The 22870-nt window shown below is 43.4% G+C and overlaps 1 protein-coding gene across 1 annotated transcript in view; it reads right to left on the bottom strand.

Moving 5' to 3' along the window:
• The window catches only part of LOC135921651 (uncharacterized), an 88121-nt gene that overhangs the window by 51104 nt on the left and 14147 nt on the right, over nt 1-22870 (bottom strand). The window contains exons 2-5 of the mRNA XM_065455925.2: nt 7082-7158; nt 6883-6954; nt 4413-4475; nt 2709-2780 (exon numbers count right to left, since the gene is read on the bottom strand). Coding sequence (XP_065311997.1) covers nt 2709-2780; nt 4413-4475; nt 6883-6954; nt 7082-7096 — 222 coding nt within the window. The 5' untranslated portion in view covers nt 7097-7158. The remainder of the gene's footprint in view (nt 1-2708; nt 2781-4412; nt 4476-6882; nt 6955-7081; nt 7159-22870) is intronic.

Genomic DNA, 22870 nt, shown 5'->3' with positions numbered 1-22870 from the left:
CGGCCATATCTTTAACCTGCATATGTTGCAAAATGCTCGAGCACATAATCACTTCCCACGTGTGCAGCCACCTAGAAGCTCACAATTTCTTTTTTTCTACTCAGCATCGTTTTAGGAAGGGATTTTCTTGTGATACGCAATTGTTTGAACTAATGACTGTCTTGCACTTTAACATAGACTGCAACCTTCAAACTGACTGTATCTTTCTTGACTTTTCTGAAGCTTTTGACCGCATGCCCCACTATCTCCAAATTTCTAAATTATCTGCCCTACGACTTGACTCCTTTACATTATCCTGGATTCGTAATTTTCTTTCTTTTCGAGAACAGTTTACTGTTGTTAACAATTTCTCTTCCCCGCCTTCTTCTGTTAGCTCTGGTGTGCCACAACGCAGCGTCATCGGCCCCTTACTCTTCTTAATCTACACTAACGACTTACCCACCCAGATTACTTCCTGCATGCGCCTTTTTGCCGATGTCTGCATAATCTACCGTCCTATTCACACGACTGACGATCACTTTAAACTTCAAGCAGATCTTAACCTTATCGCTAACTGGTGTAACAAATGGCTCATGACACTAAACTTTACAAAGTGCCAGGTGATGTGCTTCAGCCGAAAATCTGTAAATTCTAAATATTCCTATCATCCAAATAACACTATGCTTTCCAACATTTCATCGTATAAGTACCTTGGTGTTGTTCTTACAGAGAATATTTCATGGGCCCCACACATCACTTCTACATGCGCCAAAGCATCATGTTCTCTTGGCTATCTACGACGTAACTTGCGAAATCCCCCGCCAAACATTCGAAAACTCGCTTTCCAAACATTCATTTTGCCACATTTAGAATTAACCACTCCAATTTGGTCCCCTCATCAAAATTACCTAATAAATACGACGGAAATGATACAAAACAGAGCAGCCCGGTTCATATCCCGTAACTGCAGTATAAACTCAAGCATTAAACAAATTAAACTACACCTACTGTTGCCGCCATTGGATATCCGGCGCAACATCGCTCTTCTGTGCTTATTCCACAAATATATTTACACTAATAAACGAACCCGGTTACAACTACAAATACCCCACTCTTTTTCACGCAGATTACATATTCAGTTCAGTTTCGTACGCATATACGGTAAAACAAATGCATTTAATTCATCTGCACTGCCACGTGTCATTCGTCTCCAGTAACAAGTGTTCGTGTGCGTTCAGATATTGCTTTGTATTCCTAGTGCCTTCAATCTTGTGTAACACGGTAATCTTTGTATAGCAATGTTCCTGTTGGAAATTTGTACTTTGCTCTTTAATATGCCCCCCTTACTTTATGCGCTGCCGCAGGGTCTGTAAGGCTCTTTTGAATAAATAAATAAATAAATAAAGATATACATATGTTCGCGTGATGCACATTCCCTAGGCATCTCACATTATGTACGCATCTGGCATATTGTTAACCACTGGTGTTTCTCTTTTCAGTTTTTTCCCTTCCGGTTTACTAGATACATACTTGTTTAATGTCAGGTCATTTTTACTGTTTGTTACAGTTAATGTTTTTGAGTGTTCCTGTATTTCTTAACACTTGTATAATGTTGCCAATCTTTTTGTTTCTTTTCTAAGTAGCCAATTCATTTTTCAATTCTAACTTAACTCCCCTTTTTTCAAACTTCGGCGATTGAAGGTATTTATAATTAATAAATAAATAATATAAATAAATAAATAACTCCAGCAAATCACACTTCAACTGCCATCTATTGAATGAGGTTTGAATACGAGCAGTGACACCACTGGTAGCCTATTATGCACGAAAACTCACGAAACGGTGCAGAGTTATGACTTTAAATTGCAGAGGAATGAAGTACGGTTACTACATTTGCTGATGATCATTATAGATTATCGAGGTACTACAAGTAGGTCACCTCTGTCTCAAGTCAACTATATCAGTGTTACACACGACGGCGCTCTGTTCTGCGTAAAGACCACCTTCGTTCATTTCTTATAACGAAAAAGGCACGTTCCACCAGGTATGGTATTCTTTTTTTATCAATCTATTCTACGTTGAGATGCAGTCTTGCCAAGTAAATTCCAAGTAAAGAAAATAAGCATATACTCTTTCACAGCTACCTTGTCGAAGATATTGAATCGTGGTGGAATGTCAACGCTGCTACTACTGGTACTTTATAACGCAAAAAAAAAAGTTTATGGGACTGCCGAGAGTTATCATTTAGAAGTGAAGGCAGAGGGCCTTCACTGGGTTTCTAAGCTGCATAAGAGACAATCCACCGGGAATTGTGTTACCTCAGTAAAGACGAACTTGCCGTACTCTCACAAAAGCGACATCTGAAAATCTCATCAAAGCTTCCACTGAAGAACGGCTGAATGGCAGGACTGCTTTCATACTAAACCGCAAAATACGATCTAAGGCCTGTGGGGATGTCTCGTAGTAGCAACTAATCTTACATGTGCTAAACTATAATGTAGCAAAGTAAGTGCCAGGTAAAGACAATGCGCACATGACACTTCTTTTCTAAGCATCTCGTTCAAAATACCACTAAAATATATTTGAATAGTTGCACATGTACCACCTGTTTTTTTATATGCAGGAAGATAATGAAATCGACCATAGTTGTATACACTTGCAGAAAGGAGTATAGTTCCTAAATTCTTTGATCAAAGTTACACTTTCGTGAGATACTAAAAATAGTTCACCTCTGTGGCAACCATTTCAGTATTTCCCGCGATGATACCGCCCTCAGTGGGAAGGGTGCCTTCACAGGGCACCTAAATTGTAATAGAGACAATACCTTAGAAATAGAGTAAATGTAAATGTGAAGTAAATGTGAAGCAAAGACAATGGACATATGCAACCTTTTATAAAAATCTCATCAAATATATCGCGCAGTGTTTGAATGGGGACATTGGTACTATTGGTATTATATTATGCGGAAAATTCTATGAAGTGGCCGAGAGATAAGTTTTCAAGTGATGGGAACATGGTCGGTACAGTCGATAAATGTTATCCATGTAAGTGACGCAGTAAAATCAGTGCGCCTTTGCATCGATCTTCTCTGCGATATACAATGTGGCACAGTGCTCAGCGGTAAGTGGGCCTTCACTGGGTTCCTCAATATCGAGAGAGAGAATCCACCGGGAGTTGGGGTTTTTATCCTTGTAGAAACGAAGTTCGCATGGCGTCACCAAGCTCAGGTAAAGCTAATTATCTGAAAAAAGGCACTGCTACTAAACAAGGGCTGAACGGGAGGGGGGGGGGGGGGTGTAGGGTACTGTTGTTATGCTAAATGCTTAAGACAATCCACCAGGTACAATGTCATTTTGCATTTACAACCAATCTTGTCTACGCCTAACTATAGTGGCACCAAGTATATGCAAATGAAAGGCAATGCACCACTGCGCGCCTCTTCCAGAGTCATCTCATGGAAGAAACTATATTTAATGATGGTTGAGTAGGAATACTGCTGCCACTTGTATTTAAAAATGCAAAACAAGATTTAAAATAACTAAAATTTCGCGTTTCCACATGCGAAAACAACGATTGGGGTCATGATGCACGCGGTAGTGGGAGGCCCCAGATTATCTATGGCCACGTGAGGTTCCTTAGCCGGGCACCCAATGCACTGCACGCAGCGTTGTTGCATTCCGAGCCCGTGCGAAGGCGGACGCCGCGGCGGGGATCGAACTCACCACCTCGAAGTCACAGCACAACGCCACAGCCATTGGGGGTCACCGCGGCGAGTACAGGAAAAAAGCATAAAACCCTCCAGAGATATGATATTATATCGGATAAAGAGGTATGCTTGCCACATTTGCCCGATAATCGCTGCACACAAGGGACGCAGTGTAAATCACAGCTCACCTCTGCCTCAATAATGTGCGCTTTTCCCACAGCGCCACAACCTTAAGTGGAAACATTGCTTTACTGGGCTCCTACATTTACAAAAGAGGCAGGGCACCGGGGCAGGCCTAACTTACCCAAGCAAAAAGAAAAAGAAAGAAAGAAAGTACGAACTGGTCGTCAAACGTAGACACGGCTAATTATCTCATCAAATGTGCCGCTAATGAAGAAAGATTGAATAGAAGGACTGTATTTATCGTAAAATAAAAAAAATAGTCCACCAGGCCTGGTGTATTTCATAGTCGCATCTGGCTTTTTCTATACTGAAATATCTTGCAAATGATATGCCAAACAAATATACATAGCAAATTTATCTCATAATAATCTCATCAAGGGTACTATTGAATGAGGGTTTAGAGTAAACATTTACACTTCTGACATTTTAAAACGCGGAAACGTATATGAACCGGCCCAGCGTTACAATCGACTTTAATTTGTAGACAGTAGTATGGTTGGCATATATTTTCTCACACATAAGTGATGTGCTATAAATAGCGTACCTTTTCCTCATCATGGCATACGATGTCATCGGGCTGAGTGCAAAGAACACTTTCAGTCGGTTCCTATAACGCAAAGAGACAATTGACTGAAAATGACATTGCTTACCCTAGTGCAAAATATGTCAGTTTCACACGAAAGACTAAGCATCGATTGCCATTTTAAACTATTACAACTATACAAACTAAGGAGAGCTGTTTTATCGGCCGCATAAACTTGTAAACATTCCTTTACTAATTAAATTTAGAAGCAAAGTGTCAGGCGCGCATACGCAAGCAAGAACCCGTCTAGCTCGATGACCGCGGAAGCTTTCTGCCACAACGTTGGCGTGAGGAAGAGCGACAGCAGCAGCGAGCGCATTGCCCTTCGGGCTGCCTCGCCCTTCAACGCGAACTAAGCGGCGAGAACACAGCGCCCACGACGTCATCAGCCTTAATTAGGCGCCTAGACTGTGCACCCACCGCAGATCACTTTCAAGATAGTGCCCGCGTCGCCACGCTTAGCTGCGCCATATGCGGCCGCCGCCGGAGTAGAATGCCCAACTTCTGCCTTGCGCGCGATGGTGTACGGCGCGCTTTCTCCCGAATCTTACTCCCGTGCGCATGCGAGATCGAGACACCATTCTTCTCGGCTCACTTTCGCAAGCTTTCATTCCACCCTAAATGTACTGCGCCCGGCCACGACGTTACCGCACTTGAACTTTATATGGTACCTCCCCGTGACGGCGACGACGATGGTGTAAATGCGCCTAGAATGTCGATATATTTGCGCAACAAAACGAATTCAGCCCAGTGCCGCCAAAATAGACATAGGTCAGTCCTTTCAAACTTACTTCATCAAAGGTGCTTTATTAGTTAATTTATTTATTTATTAACATACCTACATTCGCTCCGAGGCATTGTTGTAGTGGGGTGTTATACATGAGTGAACGCAAAAAGTTGCAAGCACGGCATAAAAAAAATGTTTCGCGTGATTACAGCAGTGGACACAGATTACAGTGGAACCAGCAGATGACAGCGCCACACTCAATGAAAACAAATGAACTCATGTTGCACTCATGCGCAAATGCTGCCAGAGCGCAGCAGAAAACATTTAATTAGGGGTGGTGACAACAGTGTCGGGAAGGGCGTCCCACTCTTTAATAGTTTAGCGAAAAAATGACGCTCGGAAAGCAGGCGTACGGCATGAATATTCGCTCATTTTATTGCTGTTGTCCCTTCGTAGGCTATGTACAGGGGGGGGGGGGGGGGCTGATGGTACACATGTCCATTTATTGCCGCCTCTTCACGCTCAATCTGTTTCTACAATAACCACCTAAAAAAGGTGCGCCGCAGTTTTAGAGTGTCCCACGAGGCAGTGTGCTTTAGACCCTCGATTGCGGGACAATCTGAGGTACTGAGGGACAATCTAAACAATGTGACAAGGTACTTAGAAATAATGGATGCACATGTTTTGAGGACATAGGACGGCATGAGATCAGGTCCAGTAGCAGAGTTTGGCTTTTGGTTACACAGACGTTTATGCACGCTTTCATAGGACACTGAGATTTCGGGCATGTCCTGGTTAAAGTTATGATCGGGCAAAGCATGGATGTCCGCAATAGCTGCAGAATATACTGACTTAAAGTAGTAATTGAAATGATTAGCCTTCTGAATGTCATCAGTGATGTCACCCTGAGGATCTGATATTGTCGGTATTGAAACTTCCTCTTTGCCATTTCACTTAACAAATTTCCACATCTCTATGGGACTTTGTTTGAGCTTGTTTCCCAATGATTAAAAAAACGAATCTTTTGCTACCCTAATGTTTAGCCTAATTTCTTTTCCTAACGTATCATGAGTGCTGAATAACTCTTCATTCCTGTCAGTTATATAACTGGAAAAAAGCCATTGTTTTTTTATTTATTAGAGCTTTAATTTCTCTGGTGAGCCACGGGTTGTTGTTGTTTCTTTAGATGTATTAGGAGATCCTTTTGGAAGGGATAGAAGAATCAATGAGGTCAGCTAACTTACCTTTGAAACATTTCCACAGCTGTTCAACGTTACATGTTAAGCTTAATTCAGAAAACACTTGAAAGTACTCCTCTAGGGCCTGTATCATTGGATTGCAGTTTCCTCTTTGGTACATGAACACTTTCCGTGGCCCTCCGATAACGGGTAACGGATGCTTAGAAGAAATTGTTTGGTTGCTGCCGAAAAGCGGCTGAACTGTAGCAATGGAAATGGTCCGCTTTTGTCCATACAATGAAAATATCGTTGAATAGGGATGAAGTTTAAAAATTGTTACAGCGAAAACACCAATTGCAACCACAAAGCAACAAGGACGAGACACAAGCGCTGTTACTTGTTACTCCCTTTTACTCCTTGTTACTTTGCGGATGTATGTGTTTGCGCTTTTACATATTTTAAGTCAAGTAAGCACCAACTCGCCCAGAAAGAACTTTTAATGAGGGATGAGGTATGTGCCGCTTACCTCTCCTATTTCATTGCCACCATAGATGCCATTGTAAGGATGCTCAGCTATCGGACTGTTTTCATTGATCTCCTAAGATGCAAGAAGGAAGTAATCTTTAGGGTTCGCCAAAAGCAGTTTTCATCTTAGATATGCTATGGTCGCTGTACTGTTGCACACAGCTGCCAAGCGCTGGAGAGCAGTATAACAATCTGCTCACCTCTACGATGATCATATCATTAATATCAATGGTGTCGCTGTCCAATGGGTCGTGAAAAACGTAGTTCCGTTTTCTTCCTAGAATAAAAAAAAACGACAATGGAGTGAATCTGCCGATATGACTTCATCAATCCTGCTATCACTGGCAGGTAAAGAATGTGCTTGTCTAACACTGAAGTATAGGGAAGCATAGGCTACTCAGGTCTAATATAATCATATCATTGTTATCAATGGCATCGCTTTCCCACAATGAATCATGAGAAACTCCAGTTTAACTTTCTTCCTAACATAGAAAAAAAGCGCTATCGCACTTCGGTTTACTCTTATAAGACCTGAAAATTGTGCTCTTTTTCATGAAGCTTTGAAGACGAACTAGGCTGTCAAAATAAAGAGAGAATAGGAAAACATTAAGTTGTGTTTCGACTGATCAGAATAATTTTCTTTAAAATTACGGTCAATGTTCTATTTTTTTTTAGTTTCAAGCTGGAACCCGAGCACCGGCACATTATTGTGACGTCACAGATGGCAAAGTATCTTGTCATTCTTGGGTCGTTATTTGTCAGTAAAATTCGAGAAACTTGCGGAGCATAGTCTGATTCTTTAAAAACGTACTGTAGTCCATTTTTGCCGATAAAAAGAGTAACTGTGCCCCAAGCAGACACCGCCAAAATCCATGACCTCATTGTAAGCTAGTTCAGGAATTTCAAGGAAGCCTCCTCACCGCCTTTCTATCATTCACTCTTTTCTGGCTTAGAAAGCATCTTCTCCCGGTATTACCAGTGTGTTGGCGGGCCCGTGTGGTATTATCATTTTTTTTTTACTGTAGCAGGGCAATTTACTAATGGTAGCTCAAATATTTTTGTCTTTTGAATCTCTTAAAAATGCTCTTTAAGTGATTCACAGCCTTAAGACTTGCCGAGTGTGCGTCATCCTTTGACGTGAACGAAGCTAAAGTGAGAAGAGGATCCACATATTCGAAAATATGTGCCAGTGCGCCTTTAAAGCCAGAATTTGCTTCCAGTGTTTTTTTTTTGCAGTTTTTAGAAAAAAAAATATGTAAGACCTCCATAAACATTTGCTCCCAATAAAATTGCGTTTTAACCTCCTTGTTAAATCAGAAGCCTCACCAAAGCTGCCTTTCAGCGACTGACATAGAAACAGCAACCTGGGGCCCTATAACGTAAAACTATTCCAATATGTTTCTATTCCAATCTCCCGACGTCAAATTTGCGTAACCATCGACGCAAGTACCGGGCAGTCTCCCACAGGGTTGTCTGTACAGTCCAATCAAACACTATCCTCGCTTATAGGAGGTCACTTTTGTTTGCTTGAAGAACGAATAACATTGCCTACACTGAGCGGCTTGTCGTATCTAATTGGCTGACAAGAGGCGAGGAGAACGCTGAAGTGGAGGGGGATCCGCTGGGGCAGAGCCAGTGCACTGAACATCGATAACCGGATAAAGAGGGTGGTGACGGCGTCTGTGATTGATCGGCTTTCCCTTACTTAGCTTGTGGCGGGTCGTCGAAAATCGCGGCGGCATGCAACGGAAGCTTAAGAATGACGCTAAAACTCAGCCTCAGCGAAGAATAGTTGGCAGAATGAGGGGGTAAACGTGCCGAAACTGCTCGAAAACGTTACAGGGCCACGCAAGAGGTTTTATTATACGCAAATACACCCATGCTCTCCGGCAGGTGCGAGTAGCCAGCGTCTCAGCAATCGGCGGCAGCAATCTTTTATTCCTTTCGGAACGGGGCAGCCTGCGGGTATTCCGAAGAAAATTCAGTTTTGTTCGGCATAGTAATGCATCTTTATCCCGTACACGTGCGGTGAGTTTGTGCGGTTTTGTGACATCGCGTGACAGGCAGGTGAAGTGGGTGCAGTCCGAAAACTTTTTACCAATAGCCGAGGGCTAATGTTGAAAAGGGGTCGAATCAGAAATGAGTGTTTTTTTTTCTTTTTTCTGTAAAATCATGCATAATCAGTACGTACACATTATATCAGATGGGGAGCTATCGCGGTTTTCGTGACGTCACGTGACAGACAGGTGAAGGGGGGGTGGTCGAAAAAAGATTTTCACCAATCGTGGAGGGCTGATAGCAGAATTCGAGTAGAAATAGTTTTACGTTATAGCGCCCCTGATCTCACTTGATGACGGCCAACACTCACTCTCAGTGCTCTGGCATGATGAAGGGCGTAAACAGAGGGGAGGGAGCGCTTCTACTTCCTCTCGCTTTAACGCGTCTCCGAAGGTTGAAGTAACGCTACCTGCCGTGCTAGGCGCGCTGAAAGACAGCGCACATAGAGCTACCAACCATCTCGGCTCGCCTAGAGTTTGTGCCCACCGGAGATTAGCTCCGAGATAGCGCACGGGCGGTGTACGTGCTCAACCGCGCGAACAGCCACGTGCGTCGACGACAGGGCTAGCGGAGACTTTCGCTAGCCCCGAGCCTCGCTAGTTAAGCAGGCGCATCGAGGAACGCCGCAATCTGTTGAGTGAGATCTTTGAATGGTGTAAATGCCTGCATAAACTTTTTCTTCCTACCTTCAACTTGCCCTGACTGGCCCGGCACGACACCAGCTTGTGATCACATCCGCCACGCAACCCCTGTCCAAACAATATGCGCGCGCTTTGCACCATTGCGCTTGCGCAACCGTACGATAGAGGTGATCCCACAGGTTATACACTGTTAGCAAAAATGATCCGAGATGGGAGTAAATGACTTGTCCTCCAGCGCATTCCCTGATGGGAGGTAAATTTACACCGGGTAGGCGGAGTAAACGCTTTACTCCGCTGCTGAGCGGAGGTTGTGGAGGTACTTATGGGAGTATATGTTTACTTCCATCGCGGAGCTTCTGCGGGGAACTATGGGAATATATGTTTACCTCCATCGCGGAGCTTTTGCAGGGAAATATGGGAGTAAATGTTTACCTCCATCAAAGAGCTTTTGCAGGGAACTATGGGAGCACGTGTTTACCTCCATCGCGGAGCTTTTGTGGAGAACTATGGGAGTAAATGTTTACCTCCATCGAAGAGCTTTTGCAGGGAACTATGAGAGCACGTGTTTACCTCCATCGCGGAGCCTTTGTAGGGAACTAGGGGAGTAAATGTTTACCTCCATCAAAGAGCTTTTGCAGGGAACTATGGGAGCACGTGTTTACCTCCATCGCGGAGCTTTTGTAGGGAACTAGGGGAGTAAATGTTTACCTCCACCGAAGAGCTTTTGCAGGGAACTATGGGAGCACGTGTTTACCTCCATCGCGGAGCTTTTGTAGAGAACTATGGGAGTAAATGTTTACCTCCATCGAAGAGCTTTTGCAGGGAACTATGGGAGCACGTGTTTAACTCCATCGCGGAGCTTTTGTAGAGAACTATGGGAGTATATGTTTACCTCCATCAAGGAGCTTATGCAGGGAATTATGGGAGCATGTGTTTACATCCATCACGGAGCTTTTGCAGGAAGCTATGGGAATACTTTTTTACATTGATCATGGAGGTTTTACAGCAACATATGGGAGTATCTGTTCACATGACTCGGCTAGTATGCCAATTTAAGAATTTTCAATATTGATTTTCCACACTGAGAAATACACAATATATTGGTTTGCAAGCTAGAAGATCCAAACAAAAGTAAGCAAAGTAGTGCTTTGGAGAAAATAAATTTATTACATAAGCAGAGGCAAGGAAGAAATGGACGACGCAAGCACAATCTCTCAACTGGTTTTTGATTATTTCTTGCCCATGTGTTATCAGCACAAACCAAATAGTAAGAATAGAAAGCAACTCATCCAGCTGCAGGTTTAAGCCAAGACCTTATGAAGTACATAAAAAATTCATGGAAATCAGCGACAAGTGCCTAAACAAGGTGCAATACAGTCATTGTAGAAATAACACAGCTATAACAGTGCATTCTCCGACAAATATAGACCGTGGTACTACAAAAGGTAAAGAGGACATCATTTCTCATTGATATTGACATGTGCAAGAGTTAAAGCAGCAAAAAGTTGAGAAGACGCCAAAACACTTATTGCACTTTAAAATTAAATGATTAGGAGAATGAAAGTTCTGGTAGGCACTAACAGAGCCATTTTTACTGTGACAAGCTGGCAGAGTGGACTAAATAAAGCAGAGTTCAGCTTTGCTTTTTTCCCCCATATTACCGAAAGGCAAACATAGTGGCTAAGAGAGAGTCGTAAGGGATGGTAAAATGTTCATTGTATTGTACCCCGATTTTAAGAGCGGGTGAAAGTGAATGCCCTTAATAGCAGCACCGCCTCACAATTCCTTGCTCAGACTGACTCTAGGAACTTTGAAGCCGGTGGATCAAGTCCTTAGCTCCGAACATACACCATGCTTAAATTTCTTAACACAATACAATAACATTGAAAAAAAAGCAGTCTGAAGAAAACCAACAAATGTGGCAGAATAATGACAAGTGGGCTTCTGATGGCCATCATCCAAGCTTCCTTACTGATATTCCACCTGGACAATGCTGCTGGTGCAAGAAGGCTTACAGAGCCTCAGAACCACCACCTGGGCTCACTTCTGATGATTAAAGGCAAAAAACAGGCAGTGCTGCAGACCGCATCATAAAAGAACATGTGGACTAGTTGAGATGACAACTTTTGGAAGCTTCATTCCACAACATCTTGGGAAGGATAAAAAGTAAAAAAAAAATCTTTCAGAGAAGTGCGCCAATCTGAACTTAACGTTACAGCGCAAACACCTAAGACAAACCACAAAAAGACACGATACACACTGGCGCTTCTTGTGGTTCGTCTTAGGTGTTTGCACTGTAACGTCAAGTTCAGAGTTATGTACCAACTAGGCCCAAATGAAGTTTTAGTGAGCCAATCTGACAACATTGTTATAAGAGATTTCTCACACCCTTTAGAGGAATAAGGGACCTGATTGCTGGCTCACAGCCTTGATTACACACAGCAAGTGCTGCTGCGCTCGAGTATGGTCAAGGCTGGTTGTATTAGTGATAGCCTGCATGCACACTAGCAGCAGCTTGGCATCTGCTTTTACGGCAGCAGCCATGCAAGGTCCTTGCTTACTTAACACAAAGCCAGTATAATAAAATGCGAGCAACAAAAATTATGAATTATTAAGAAACCGTGCAAATAAGCTACGTATTCAAACAAGGTATATGCAGGTAACTTTTATAATTGTTGATAATTATGTTTCAAAACAAGTTCAAGGCTCCGAACCAGCATTGCATTTACATTTAATGCAGCTGCATCCACAGTGTAACTTTTCTTAACAGCATCCCATAAGATGTTGGAAGCCTCAATGGCACTGCATATATTGCACATAAATAAAAATGTATATAGACTGTAACCATTGTGAAACACCTCGTAACCGTGTCGCTGTTAGACAATGACAATGCAGATATTACAGAACTAATAAGTAAATAAAAGGTACATATAAGCAACGAAATAAAAAGTGCACTAGTAGCAGAGAAGGAAGGCATGTTAAATATCACATTAAAATGGCATAAGGCATTTGAACATAATGCTGAGAACACTTGCGGTTTACGAGAATCATCAAGTGAAGCATGCAGAAAAGTGTTAGCCATGTTAGCCAATTCCACGGCCTTCAAGACCTACAATGCCATAAACTAGAGTGTCTCAAGGTGTACACACCTGGCCATTTGGGCAACTGAAGTCAAGGAGTATGCTTCCATTCAAGCCGGGGTACTATCTCTTTTCCGGTTTGCACTGCACTCTTTTCATATGTTCAATACAAACCACCTTGGCAAGGAACAGTACCAACAGATGAGATAAAACGAAAGACAAACACAGTGCTGACTGACACGTGGATATGTTTGCTGCCATGCTTTCCCTTTTCACACTGTCACGAGTCACCGGCAGAGCATGTGCGATAATGTGGAGCAGACGACATTGGTCAGTGAAATGGAGAATGGATACATGAGGTGAGGAAGCATGTGAAGTGTCAGAGAAAAATTGAAGGAAAAGGGGAGGAAAACCAAGCAGCGCGCATTGCTGACATGGATGAGAAGCACAGCAGTCGCATCTCTAGCTGTGCTTTGGAGATGGGAAGTAGTAGCTTGGGACCACGGACAGACGAGAGGACATCCAAGAGTTGGCCAACAACAGCTTCCAAGACCTGACTACATCGCCATGACTATGCTCTGCAACCCCGGCCCAACGCTACACTGCCGTAACCGGCCTTGTCCAGTGCCACAATCACCTGACCACGTCAGCCACAGAATGCCCGACTAGTCCAGACTGCGTCCTGTGCAATGCAAGTCTCGTAAGGGGGCTACAACCTCGTCACTCACAATGAAGGTCTATGTCTACGCTGTGTTGCAACTACGCAGACTGACATCTTGTACCACGCCATGCGGACGTTCACTGCTACTCTGACAGTCAGAACATTCAATTCTTGGGGACTGTGTCACTTGGCCAGTCAGACTATAAACATTATACAGATAATATCTAATTTGTTTTGATTATATACCTAGTTTTGCAAATATCTCTTTTGTGTACAGGGTTTATTCTGTGCGCATTTACTTTGCTGTTCATTTGTTTTGGGTTATGTTGTCTTGGGAAAAATATTTAACGTATTTTCATTGCGTCTCTGTCCATTCCTGGAGCGCTGAAATTCGTGACAGTTGGCAAGCCTGTCAGGATTTGTTCTTCCTGCCGTGCTCTTCCACATGAGCAAGGGTCTCGCTTATGCCACGGATGTACGGTATTGAAGCCCGTTTTTTTGGGGGGTCCAGGGTGGGTGGGTACTGCGTGAGCCAGTTGGCATCCTACTGAGTCAATGAAGTACTCAGGGTATCCCCAAGCCATCAATTCCCACTGCACAAGTGAATTGTCTGCCATGTGGTCTTCTGCTGTTGTGCACACATTTTTCACCCAACGAAGGAGAGAGCAGACAACAGACCTCTTTTGCGAAGCAGGGTGCACCAATGTGTAGTTGAGGTAGCGCCCTGTGTGAGTTGGCTTCCTAAACCCCTCGAATAACAGGTTTGGCCCTTCGCGTGGCACAAGGGTGTCCAAAAATGGCAGTTGACCTTCACATTAAACTTCTATGGTGAACCTAATTTTCCTTGCATATTGTTTAAGTGAGCCGTGAAGAGGTCGAGGTTTAACTCAAGGTTAATTCGTTTAATTGACACCTAAGGTCTTCTCCAGATATGTCGACTGTTTCAGAGTTTTGCAACAACAGAATGTTCACCTCTTCACGGCTCACTTAAACAGCAATGCAAGCAGCAATTAAGTTCACCATAGAATTGGAATCTTAAGGCCAACTGTCATTCTTGGACAGCCTCGTGCAACGTAAAGGGCCAAACCTGTTATTCGAGGTGTTTAGGAAGCTAACTCACACAAGGCGCTACCTCAACTACACACTGGTGCACCCTGCTTCGCAAAAGAGGTCTGTTGTCTGCTCTCTCCTTTGTTGGGTGAAAAATGTGTGCACAACAGCAGAAGACCACATGGCAGACAATTCACTTGTGCACTGGGAATTGATGGCTTGTGGATACCCTGAGTTCTCCATTGACACAGTAGGGTGCCAGCTGGCTTGCGCAGTACCCACCCACCCTGGACCCCCGAAAGATGGGCTTCAATACCATATGTCCCCTGCATAAGCAAGGCCCTTGCATGCGTTGTGGTCATATGAAGTGGAGACTGTGCACATTCCAAAATTTAAACACGAGCTCATGCATGTGAAAGACCGTACGGAAAAAAACAAGTTCCCAGGCGTAGTGTAGGGCCTTTGGTGTGCGAACTGTCAGTATGTCTACATCGAAGAAACCAGTAACTCCAACAAAAGACTTAAACAGCACAGGAATGATGTCCAGAAACAAAACTTTGCATCGAATGCCCTGGCCGAGCACTGCGCAACTACGTCACAATTAGCTAGGAAAAATATCGCTCGATTGTTAAGGAATGAAATCATTTTACGTGTCGTTATCTTGAATCTCTAATCATCCGTGTCCATGTATGCCAAGTACCTTAATCGTGTTTTGAGCTGCATATAAGAACGCTACCTACTCTGCTGCTGGTTTCATTGTGAACAAGTCTCCCGTGGGAAGCCAAAACATAAATATATATTTTAAACCATTTTAGTTGCGTTTGCTTAGTCCTGTCATTTCGCATGGCCCCCACGATTTCAAATTAATGAGGTTTACTGCATGTACACATGTTTGAAATTACACGCTTACTTAATTTCTCTCAGCATGTCTGCTAGGCTACGGTCAGGGGCACCACATCTCGAAAGATATGCAACAAGTGCATCTGGAAAATTAATCATTTCACTGTTATACATGTATTGTTACAAACATAACACAAACAAATTTGAATCAATGTCGATGATACTGTCCACAGCTTCCAATTTATGGAGGCTCAATGCCGGCTTCTCAATGACATTGCGGTCGTTCAGAAGGCACCACCAAAGAGCCCCTGTGATGCTCCTATCCTGAGTGCCAGAACTCCCCACACCAGTTTCGCCAGTTCTTTGCAGAACACGGAGTCCTAGCCATGGTACTAGAGCAGGTGCCACTCCTCATCAATGTATACATTTCCTAGGTGTACCTGCAATAAAAGGGCAGATGCATGTTAAGACTGTTTACGTGTGGGAACGTGAAAGCATCTTTAGTGAACCAGATGGCTGCAATGTGACGTGCACAATATAACACACACAGTAGGCACACCTTAAAGGGACTGACAACCGATTTATAAGGACCTAGTTCTTGGCACAACACAAAGCTCACCCTCAGTAGCGTTTACATCTGCAACGGTTACTTCCAAAAGCACATGGATATTGTGGCATCACAGAAGTGTCCTTGTTTCACACCCCAGGTTCTATTCCCACCCAGTCTGCCAAAATTTCTCATTAAAGCAGCTAATTTGCTTTGTTTACAGGAACCTGAGAAATCTGACATCAAGCATTTTTTATGCATTTTTATTGTTTGTGCAATCGGCCATTGGTTTTATGTCAATAACTGCTGGCAGCAAGAAGTATGTCCAGTAGCATTAGTGTAGGGGCTCCACACAAAATTATATAACTTACCTCTGTTTGAAAGCAATCTTTAAAGAGACTACACAAGCAATACATAACCAGTTTCAGTGAGCCCAAGTTGACTTTCAGTTTTGTGAAGCGTAGAAAGTGGTACAGGTTGTACGGCATGGTGTTGCAGCACAAAGAACTGGAAAAAGAAAGGTTCTAAAGGACAGAAAAAAGGGAAAGACGGCGACACACTCAACTGTTTATTAGACACGAAACTTGCTACATATATATGCGCGCACTCTCGACATCAGGGGAAGAAAAGAGCAAGTGTCAGGTCATCTTGTTTGCGTCAAACCCAACAATTTCTTTTTGCATCATATAACAAAACAGGTGTTTGACTAACACACGCTTGACCAGTTATACGAATGTGATATGCCTCTAGCAGTTCCTGCGCAGTTTTATCGCTACTCTTACCTAGGATTCTCACCACAGAAAAACGTGGCTTACAGTACAGCAGCACGGTATACAATACGCAGAAAAAATGGGCGTTCATATGCGCTTTTAAGTTGTTTGCATGTTCCCTCATTCAGTCGTTCACACAACGGCCAGTCTGCCCAATGTAGGTTTTCCTGTAACTTAGCGGTATCTGGGAAACCACAGCAGTGGAACACTTTTCTACGTAGCACTTTGCATGTTTGAATGTACGTCTGCACTGCACACTCTATGATTCGGGGACATAGGCAAGACAGCTTGTTCGAGGAAGAAAACAACAAGTACCTCATACCTGTTCACCGCCTTGAGGCTGTGGCTCACCCTGTGGTAATAAGGTGCCACCTGAGCCTTTCTTTGGGAATCGTGCTTACTTCCCTCACTCCCCTTCAGATTATTGTTACATCTGAGTTGCTGCAGCGAGGTTTCTGCCACTAGGTGACGACCGAATGAGGAAATATGGAATTTTAAAAGCTGCTGGACATGATGCTTGAAACTAGACAAAAAAGCTATGTGGAAAAGCTGTCCACTGCTGTGGTTTACCAGACACCGCTAAGTTATGGGAAAACCTGTGTCGGGCAGATTGGCCATTGTGTGAATGAGGGAACAAAAACAATTTAGAAAAGGGTATGACCACCCATCTCTCTGCACATTGCAAATCGTGCTCCTGTAAGCCACGTTTTTCTGAGGTGAGAATCCCAGGTAAGAGTAGAGATAAAACCGCGTGGGAACTACTAGAGGCATATCACATTCGGATCAGTAGTCAAGCATGCGTTAGTCAAACATATGTTTTTATATGATGTGGAAATGAAAATGTTGGGTTTCACACGAACAACATGACCTGTCACTTGCTCTTTTTGCTGCTCCTGATGTCAAGAGTGTGCGCAATATATATGTAGCAAGTTTTGTGCCTAATAAACAGTTGTGAGTGTAGTGCCATCTTTCTTTCCCTCCTTTCTGTCCTTTCGTATCTTTCTTTTTGCAGTTTGTTGCACTACAACAGCATGGCATTTAGCAAAGACCAACTCGCTCAAGAGAAAGTTACTGTGGTGTTGTTCGGTTTGTACCATCCAATCAGAAGAGCTCTCTTAGTATCCGCCTCTGATCACCCTCTAAGCAATTAGTGATAGCCAAAATACAGCTTGTATCTCTACAACTCTTTGCTTGTGCTGTTAGGCTATTATTACATAAACTATAAATGCAGAAGTACATATTAGCATGCTTTATGAAAAGCCAGAGTAGTACTATACTGACTGGATGTGACATAAATGGTAAGAATGTTCTGGCTGGAAACATTTTGAGTTTATCAACACTGACTGACGAGTAACTGAGAAAGTTGGTGCATGTTCATGTTTAACTTTTGCGTACAACACAAGGAACAGAAGAGAGACCACAGGGCACAAAAGCTACCAATTCAATGTTTAAGTGTTTATTTTATGGGAAGGAATACAGAAAATATTTACACTGCATGTGCACTTGTACTGCACAAACGTTCTTTTAGAATGAGGACAAATGTTGCATAACAAATAGAATTAGAAAGCACAGAGTGATTGCTATTCTGTGTCATTTAGAGAGTGTTCCTCTTTTTCACGCAATCATAATGAGAGCGGACTGACACATCCCAGTATTTAAGTGATATTCCTTACTGTTATTGTTGGCCATTCAGTTACCAGAGGTGAACAAGACAGATGAACAATCTAAATCTGATGCATAGCATCAGTCATGTCAATGCATTGTCATGTGGGACATATGGTGCTCTCCTGGGTGCATGTTGAGGCACCAGCCAGTCTGCCCAATGTACATTTGACCAAATATACAGATGATCAAAGGAATAGACTACACTACTGCTAACGAACACAAGACAAATTTGGTGGTATCTTTAACTAAGCAAGCCTCCCTATCCCTAGCCTGGGTGCCTTTCTCAATTCGCTTGTAGATTGCTTGCTAGGGATACACATTTGTACACACATACATACGTATACACATGTACAACAGTACACAAGTGAATTGAGAAAGGCGAGCAGGCGAACGAGGTTTCCTTGGTTAAAGCAAGTTTGTCTAGTGTGTGCGAGAGGCAGTGTACTGTATTCCTTTCAAATGTGGTCAAATGTACACAGGGCAGACTGGCCATAGCTAAATGTGCCAAATGTGTGCCAAAACAATCACCAGTATGCTCGTCCAACTAGGCCGTGCATTACCGCGATAGGGCCTCAGGCTAAATTAAGATTGTTCATCTGTTTCCACCCACGGTGAAGAATTGACGAGAGAAATCAGTGAGGCGTGCCACATAAATAAAACGTGTGAGCCAGCCCTCATTGCCAACGCAAAAAAAGCGTCCTTTCTAGATGACAAGGAATAGAAATTATTCTGCACATATTTACTTTTCTTTTTATGCAAATACTGTTTATCGTGGTTTAATTCCTTTATATCACAACTTACATCTTCCCTCTGAAAGAACTTGTGCATAATATAAGCACATATCCAGTGATATTGTTATTTTTAATCCTTCCATGAAACTAAAGAGACAGTTGTTAGCAGCAGTCATGTTGTTTGGTCTCCCTTCCCTCCCTGTGCAAATTCTGTCCTGAAAAGTTACATGAACTGAACAGCAAACTCATAAGGACACTACAAATTTCAACTAGTGAACACAGCTGGTTCTCAGAAAATGCACGAATACGGTGATAGGTATGTGTTGGCATAGTGAAGCACGCTAACTTTGACACTACTGCAATACTTCAGCTGTCACACGACTACAGTGCTTAAGAGACCACAGAAGTGTAAGTGCACAACAAAAAAAGCAGGTGCATCAACCATAAATTTGACTTCAGCAAACACAACATAGGCTGCTTCGTGTGGCTAAAACACTAGCTAATATGTAGAAAGTATATGTATGCACAGGTATACTTAGCTATACATACTCACCCATCCAACTTAAAAAAATTGGAGGACGCTTAAGCTTCGCCTTCAAGAGTGGGACGCGACAGCGTTCCCGTCGACCCGCCAAGGGGTATAAGACAATGCGCTACGGCACAGCAATCACTTACGATGCGCCCCGCATCGGACTTAGCGCCCACCTATCACGCGGTGAACGTCGAGCAACGCAGCGTTCGGCGCGACAACGAAACGTGCGCCTGAGCGAACGAAACGAACCAAAGAACTCGGTGTCTCGGAGGGGAAACGATCTACGCCATGATCGGCACGGGCAGAGAGATAGATAGTAATCTAAACCGGGAGCCCGGCGAAGCGTCGTCAGGGGAGAGGGAGTCCCGCGACGCGCCTGGCAGCGGTCCCAATGCGCGCGCGGCGCGCCTCCTGTCGGGGCAGCGCCGTACATTGAGAGGAGGGGGTCTTCTGTGTTTGCCGCAAGATGGCTCTGCGTGTGCGGAAAGCGCAAAAGAAATGCAGCGGAAACGCACTTCGCAACTCGTGTAATTGTGACTTCTGTACGTTACATGTTCATAATTACCGATATACACCGCAGTATAACTTTCCACGGCTGGTTTCGAAGGCAACACCGCATTCACTAGAGGCGCGTTTGCACCGCTGGGAAGCATCGAACTCGTGGCTGAGTGGTAGCGTCTCCGTCTCACACTCCGGAGACCTGGGTTCGATTCCCGCCGGGCCAATCTTGGAAGTTGCTTTTTATTTATGAAGCGCCTGCCGTGATTTATCGCTCACGGTCAACGCCGCCGACGCCGACACCCGACGCCGACGACACCGGCTTTTCTGCGACACGAGCTCCTTAACGCTATCGCGTTAAAACTTATTATGAGTTGCTGTGCATATGATGCTTGCTCTAGACACTGGTGGTTACAACAAAGATACGTTTAGAATGAGATAAAATGCTTTCATCTGCCCAGTAATCAAAGTTTTACGGATAGCATTATAATTTAAACTTGCTGGTTGAAGATATTCTGACCTCAACAGCACCAAGCAGATTGAATAGAAGAATGCCCACTGTGCTGACCAAATACATAATGTGAAACAGAACACATGAAAAGGGACCCAAAGTATTAGAAATTATTCATGACAGCTGTTGAATTAGGGCTTGTTGGTTGATTATCACTATTAAAATTACAGAAGTGCCAATCGGAATGTTCTATGTGGTGGAGTTGAAATTCAATTCATTTTATTAGCAACAACGAGCAAATGCTACAGCAAAAGCAACGAGACAATTGAGCACTATGTACGAAATAGTGTTCTTTAATGATTGAGCATCAATACACAATCTATCGGCTAACTATGTGATCTATACTGTGTTTACTTAAGGTGAAATATAATGTAACTGGACATAGACTCTTAACTGCTACAATGCCTATTTGCATGAATGGGCATAGCTTGCCAAAATTTTTTTAATGGGAGAGAAAAAAATCAAGCTTACTAGAAAACACCTCAGTACAGCAGTAACGTCATCAATACTTCCTTTTGGGAGAGTTGGTTCATCTCGAAACATATGGGTAACAGCACAAACAGACCACAAGAAGGCAGACACGTACACACAGTGCTGACTAACAACTGATTTTATTGGCAAGGATAGCACGCCTTGCGTGTCTCAGCACACCTTGTGGGTGTCTCACATAACTTGAGCCAAGAATTTTTTTTTTAATGAAAGGCACGTTGGAAGTGAACTGAACCGAATGCATACTATTCGCAATAGCCTATAGCAACTCCTACAATCCTTTGTTTTCCCCATAACTCACCAATTAATTAAATTTGATTACCCAACTCTTTAATTATTGGCTGAGGACCCCAAGTATGGCACACAGATTTGTAGAGCCCATTCAGAAACCACCAATCGAGTTGTTTGCTTTATGATATGTCTCACATAGTCATTTCTTCTGAGTTGCAAAGAAAGCCCGCAAAATATGAAACAAGGCACGTGACAGAGTGCTTGCGCAGTGGTATTGTGCTCCTCTCAAGCGTGCCTTCGGTGAACAAGGTCGGCTCCCGTCGGATGATGGCGAAAATGCATGCTGCAGGCGGAGCGGTGCCAATGAGATAAAGAATGCCCTGCCACTTTCTTGTCACCAGTCACGATGCAGCCAACCTTGTTCACCGAACACACGCTTGAGAGCAGCACAATACCATTATGCTCCATCACGTGGCCTTCTTCATATTTCGTGGGCTTTCTTTGCAACCCGGAAAAAAAGGACTACATGAGACATTTAGTAAAGGAAATAATTCGATCGGTGGTTTCTGAAGGTGCTCTACAAATCTACAAATCTGCGTACCATACTTGGGGTCCTCAGCCAATAACTAAATGTTCTGTAATTAAACTTATTTAATTAGCAAGTTATGGGGAAAACAAAAAAATTGTCTGAGTTACTATGGGCTATTGTGAATAGTATGGGTTTCGTTCAATTCCCTTCACACGCGCCTTTCATTTTTAAATTCTTGGCTCACGTTATGTGGCACACCCTGTATATGCCAGAGTGAAGCAAGGGAAATGAAAGGGAAAATCATGTCGAGGGTGACAGCGTGCCAAGTTCACAAGCACAATGAAGCCAACCAAACACAACAAAACGCAAACAATTATTTTCCTTTTCCTTTGCAATCTGAAGCCCCAATAGCCACACCTAGAAGATCAGATTCAGCATCAAAGAGAGCAAAGTGAGGGGTGCTAAAACAGTTGCTACCGAATTTTCTAATGTGCAAGGCTTTTAAACTGATGCGCGTAGTCTTGTCACTGCTCTTTCCTAGAATCGTCGTGACTTTCAACTAGGCCACACAATCCGTATACTTGCTAACGTGTGCAACTAAATGTGCATATTTCTCATCTAGTGCTTTTTTTTCAGTTTTTGTGGGTGTTCCCCTGAACGGTCATTGATACAGCGAGCAATTTCACGGACAGAAAACATCCCACATGACATGGGGATGCAATACACCACTCCAGTGGAACATTTTACTAACGGCGGTTGGTGGTTCTTCTGGCATTACATATACATTGACACAACTTTCCCAGCTTATTTCGGGCATAGAAACAAATTGGCACACCGTGCCTACTTGCCACCTTAAGATTGTGGGAAAGATTGTGGATGTAAGGGACCACCTCTGCCTTAGGTGCCTTCAGTTGATCCTCAACCATTGTACTTCCACATCCACACTTGAACTTTTCTAGGAGGACTTTTGAAATGGCAGTCAAGACCGAGATGGGGAACCCTGCAGCTAAAAGACGGCTTACCTGATTATGAAAACTTAGAGCTTAATCTGATGTGGGCACGATTTTTGGAGAGCCTATTTTTTACGCAACGCCTGTATACTTCTCGTAATTGTCTTGGAGAGTGCCGAGTGAAAGGGCAGCAATTCCTTAGCCCG

Source organism: Dermacentor albipictus, unplaced genomic scaffold (genome assembly GCF_038994185.2).
Source record: "Dermacentor albipictus isolate Rhodes 1998 colony unplaced genomic scaffold, USDA_Dalb.pri_finalv2 scaffold_15, whole genome shotgun sequence".
Lineage (NCBI taxonomy): Eukaryota > Metazoa > Arthropoda > Arachnida > Ixodida > Ixodidae > Dermacentor > Dermacentor albipictus.
The sequence above is the reverse complement of the archived record's forward strand: the minus strand, read 5'-3'. Positions and strand labels throughout refer to the sequence as shown.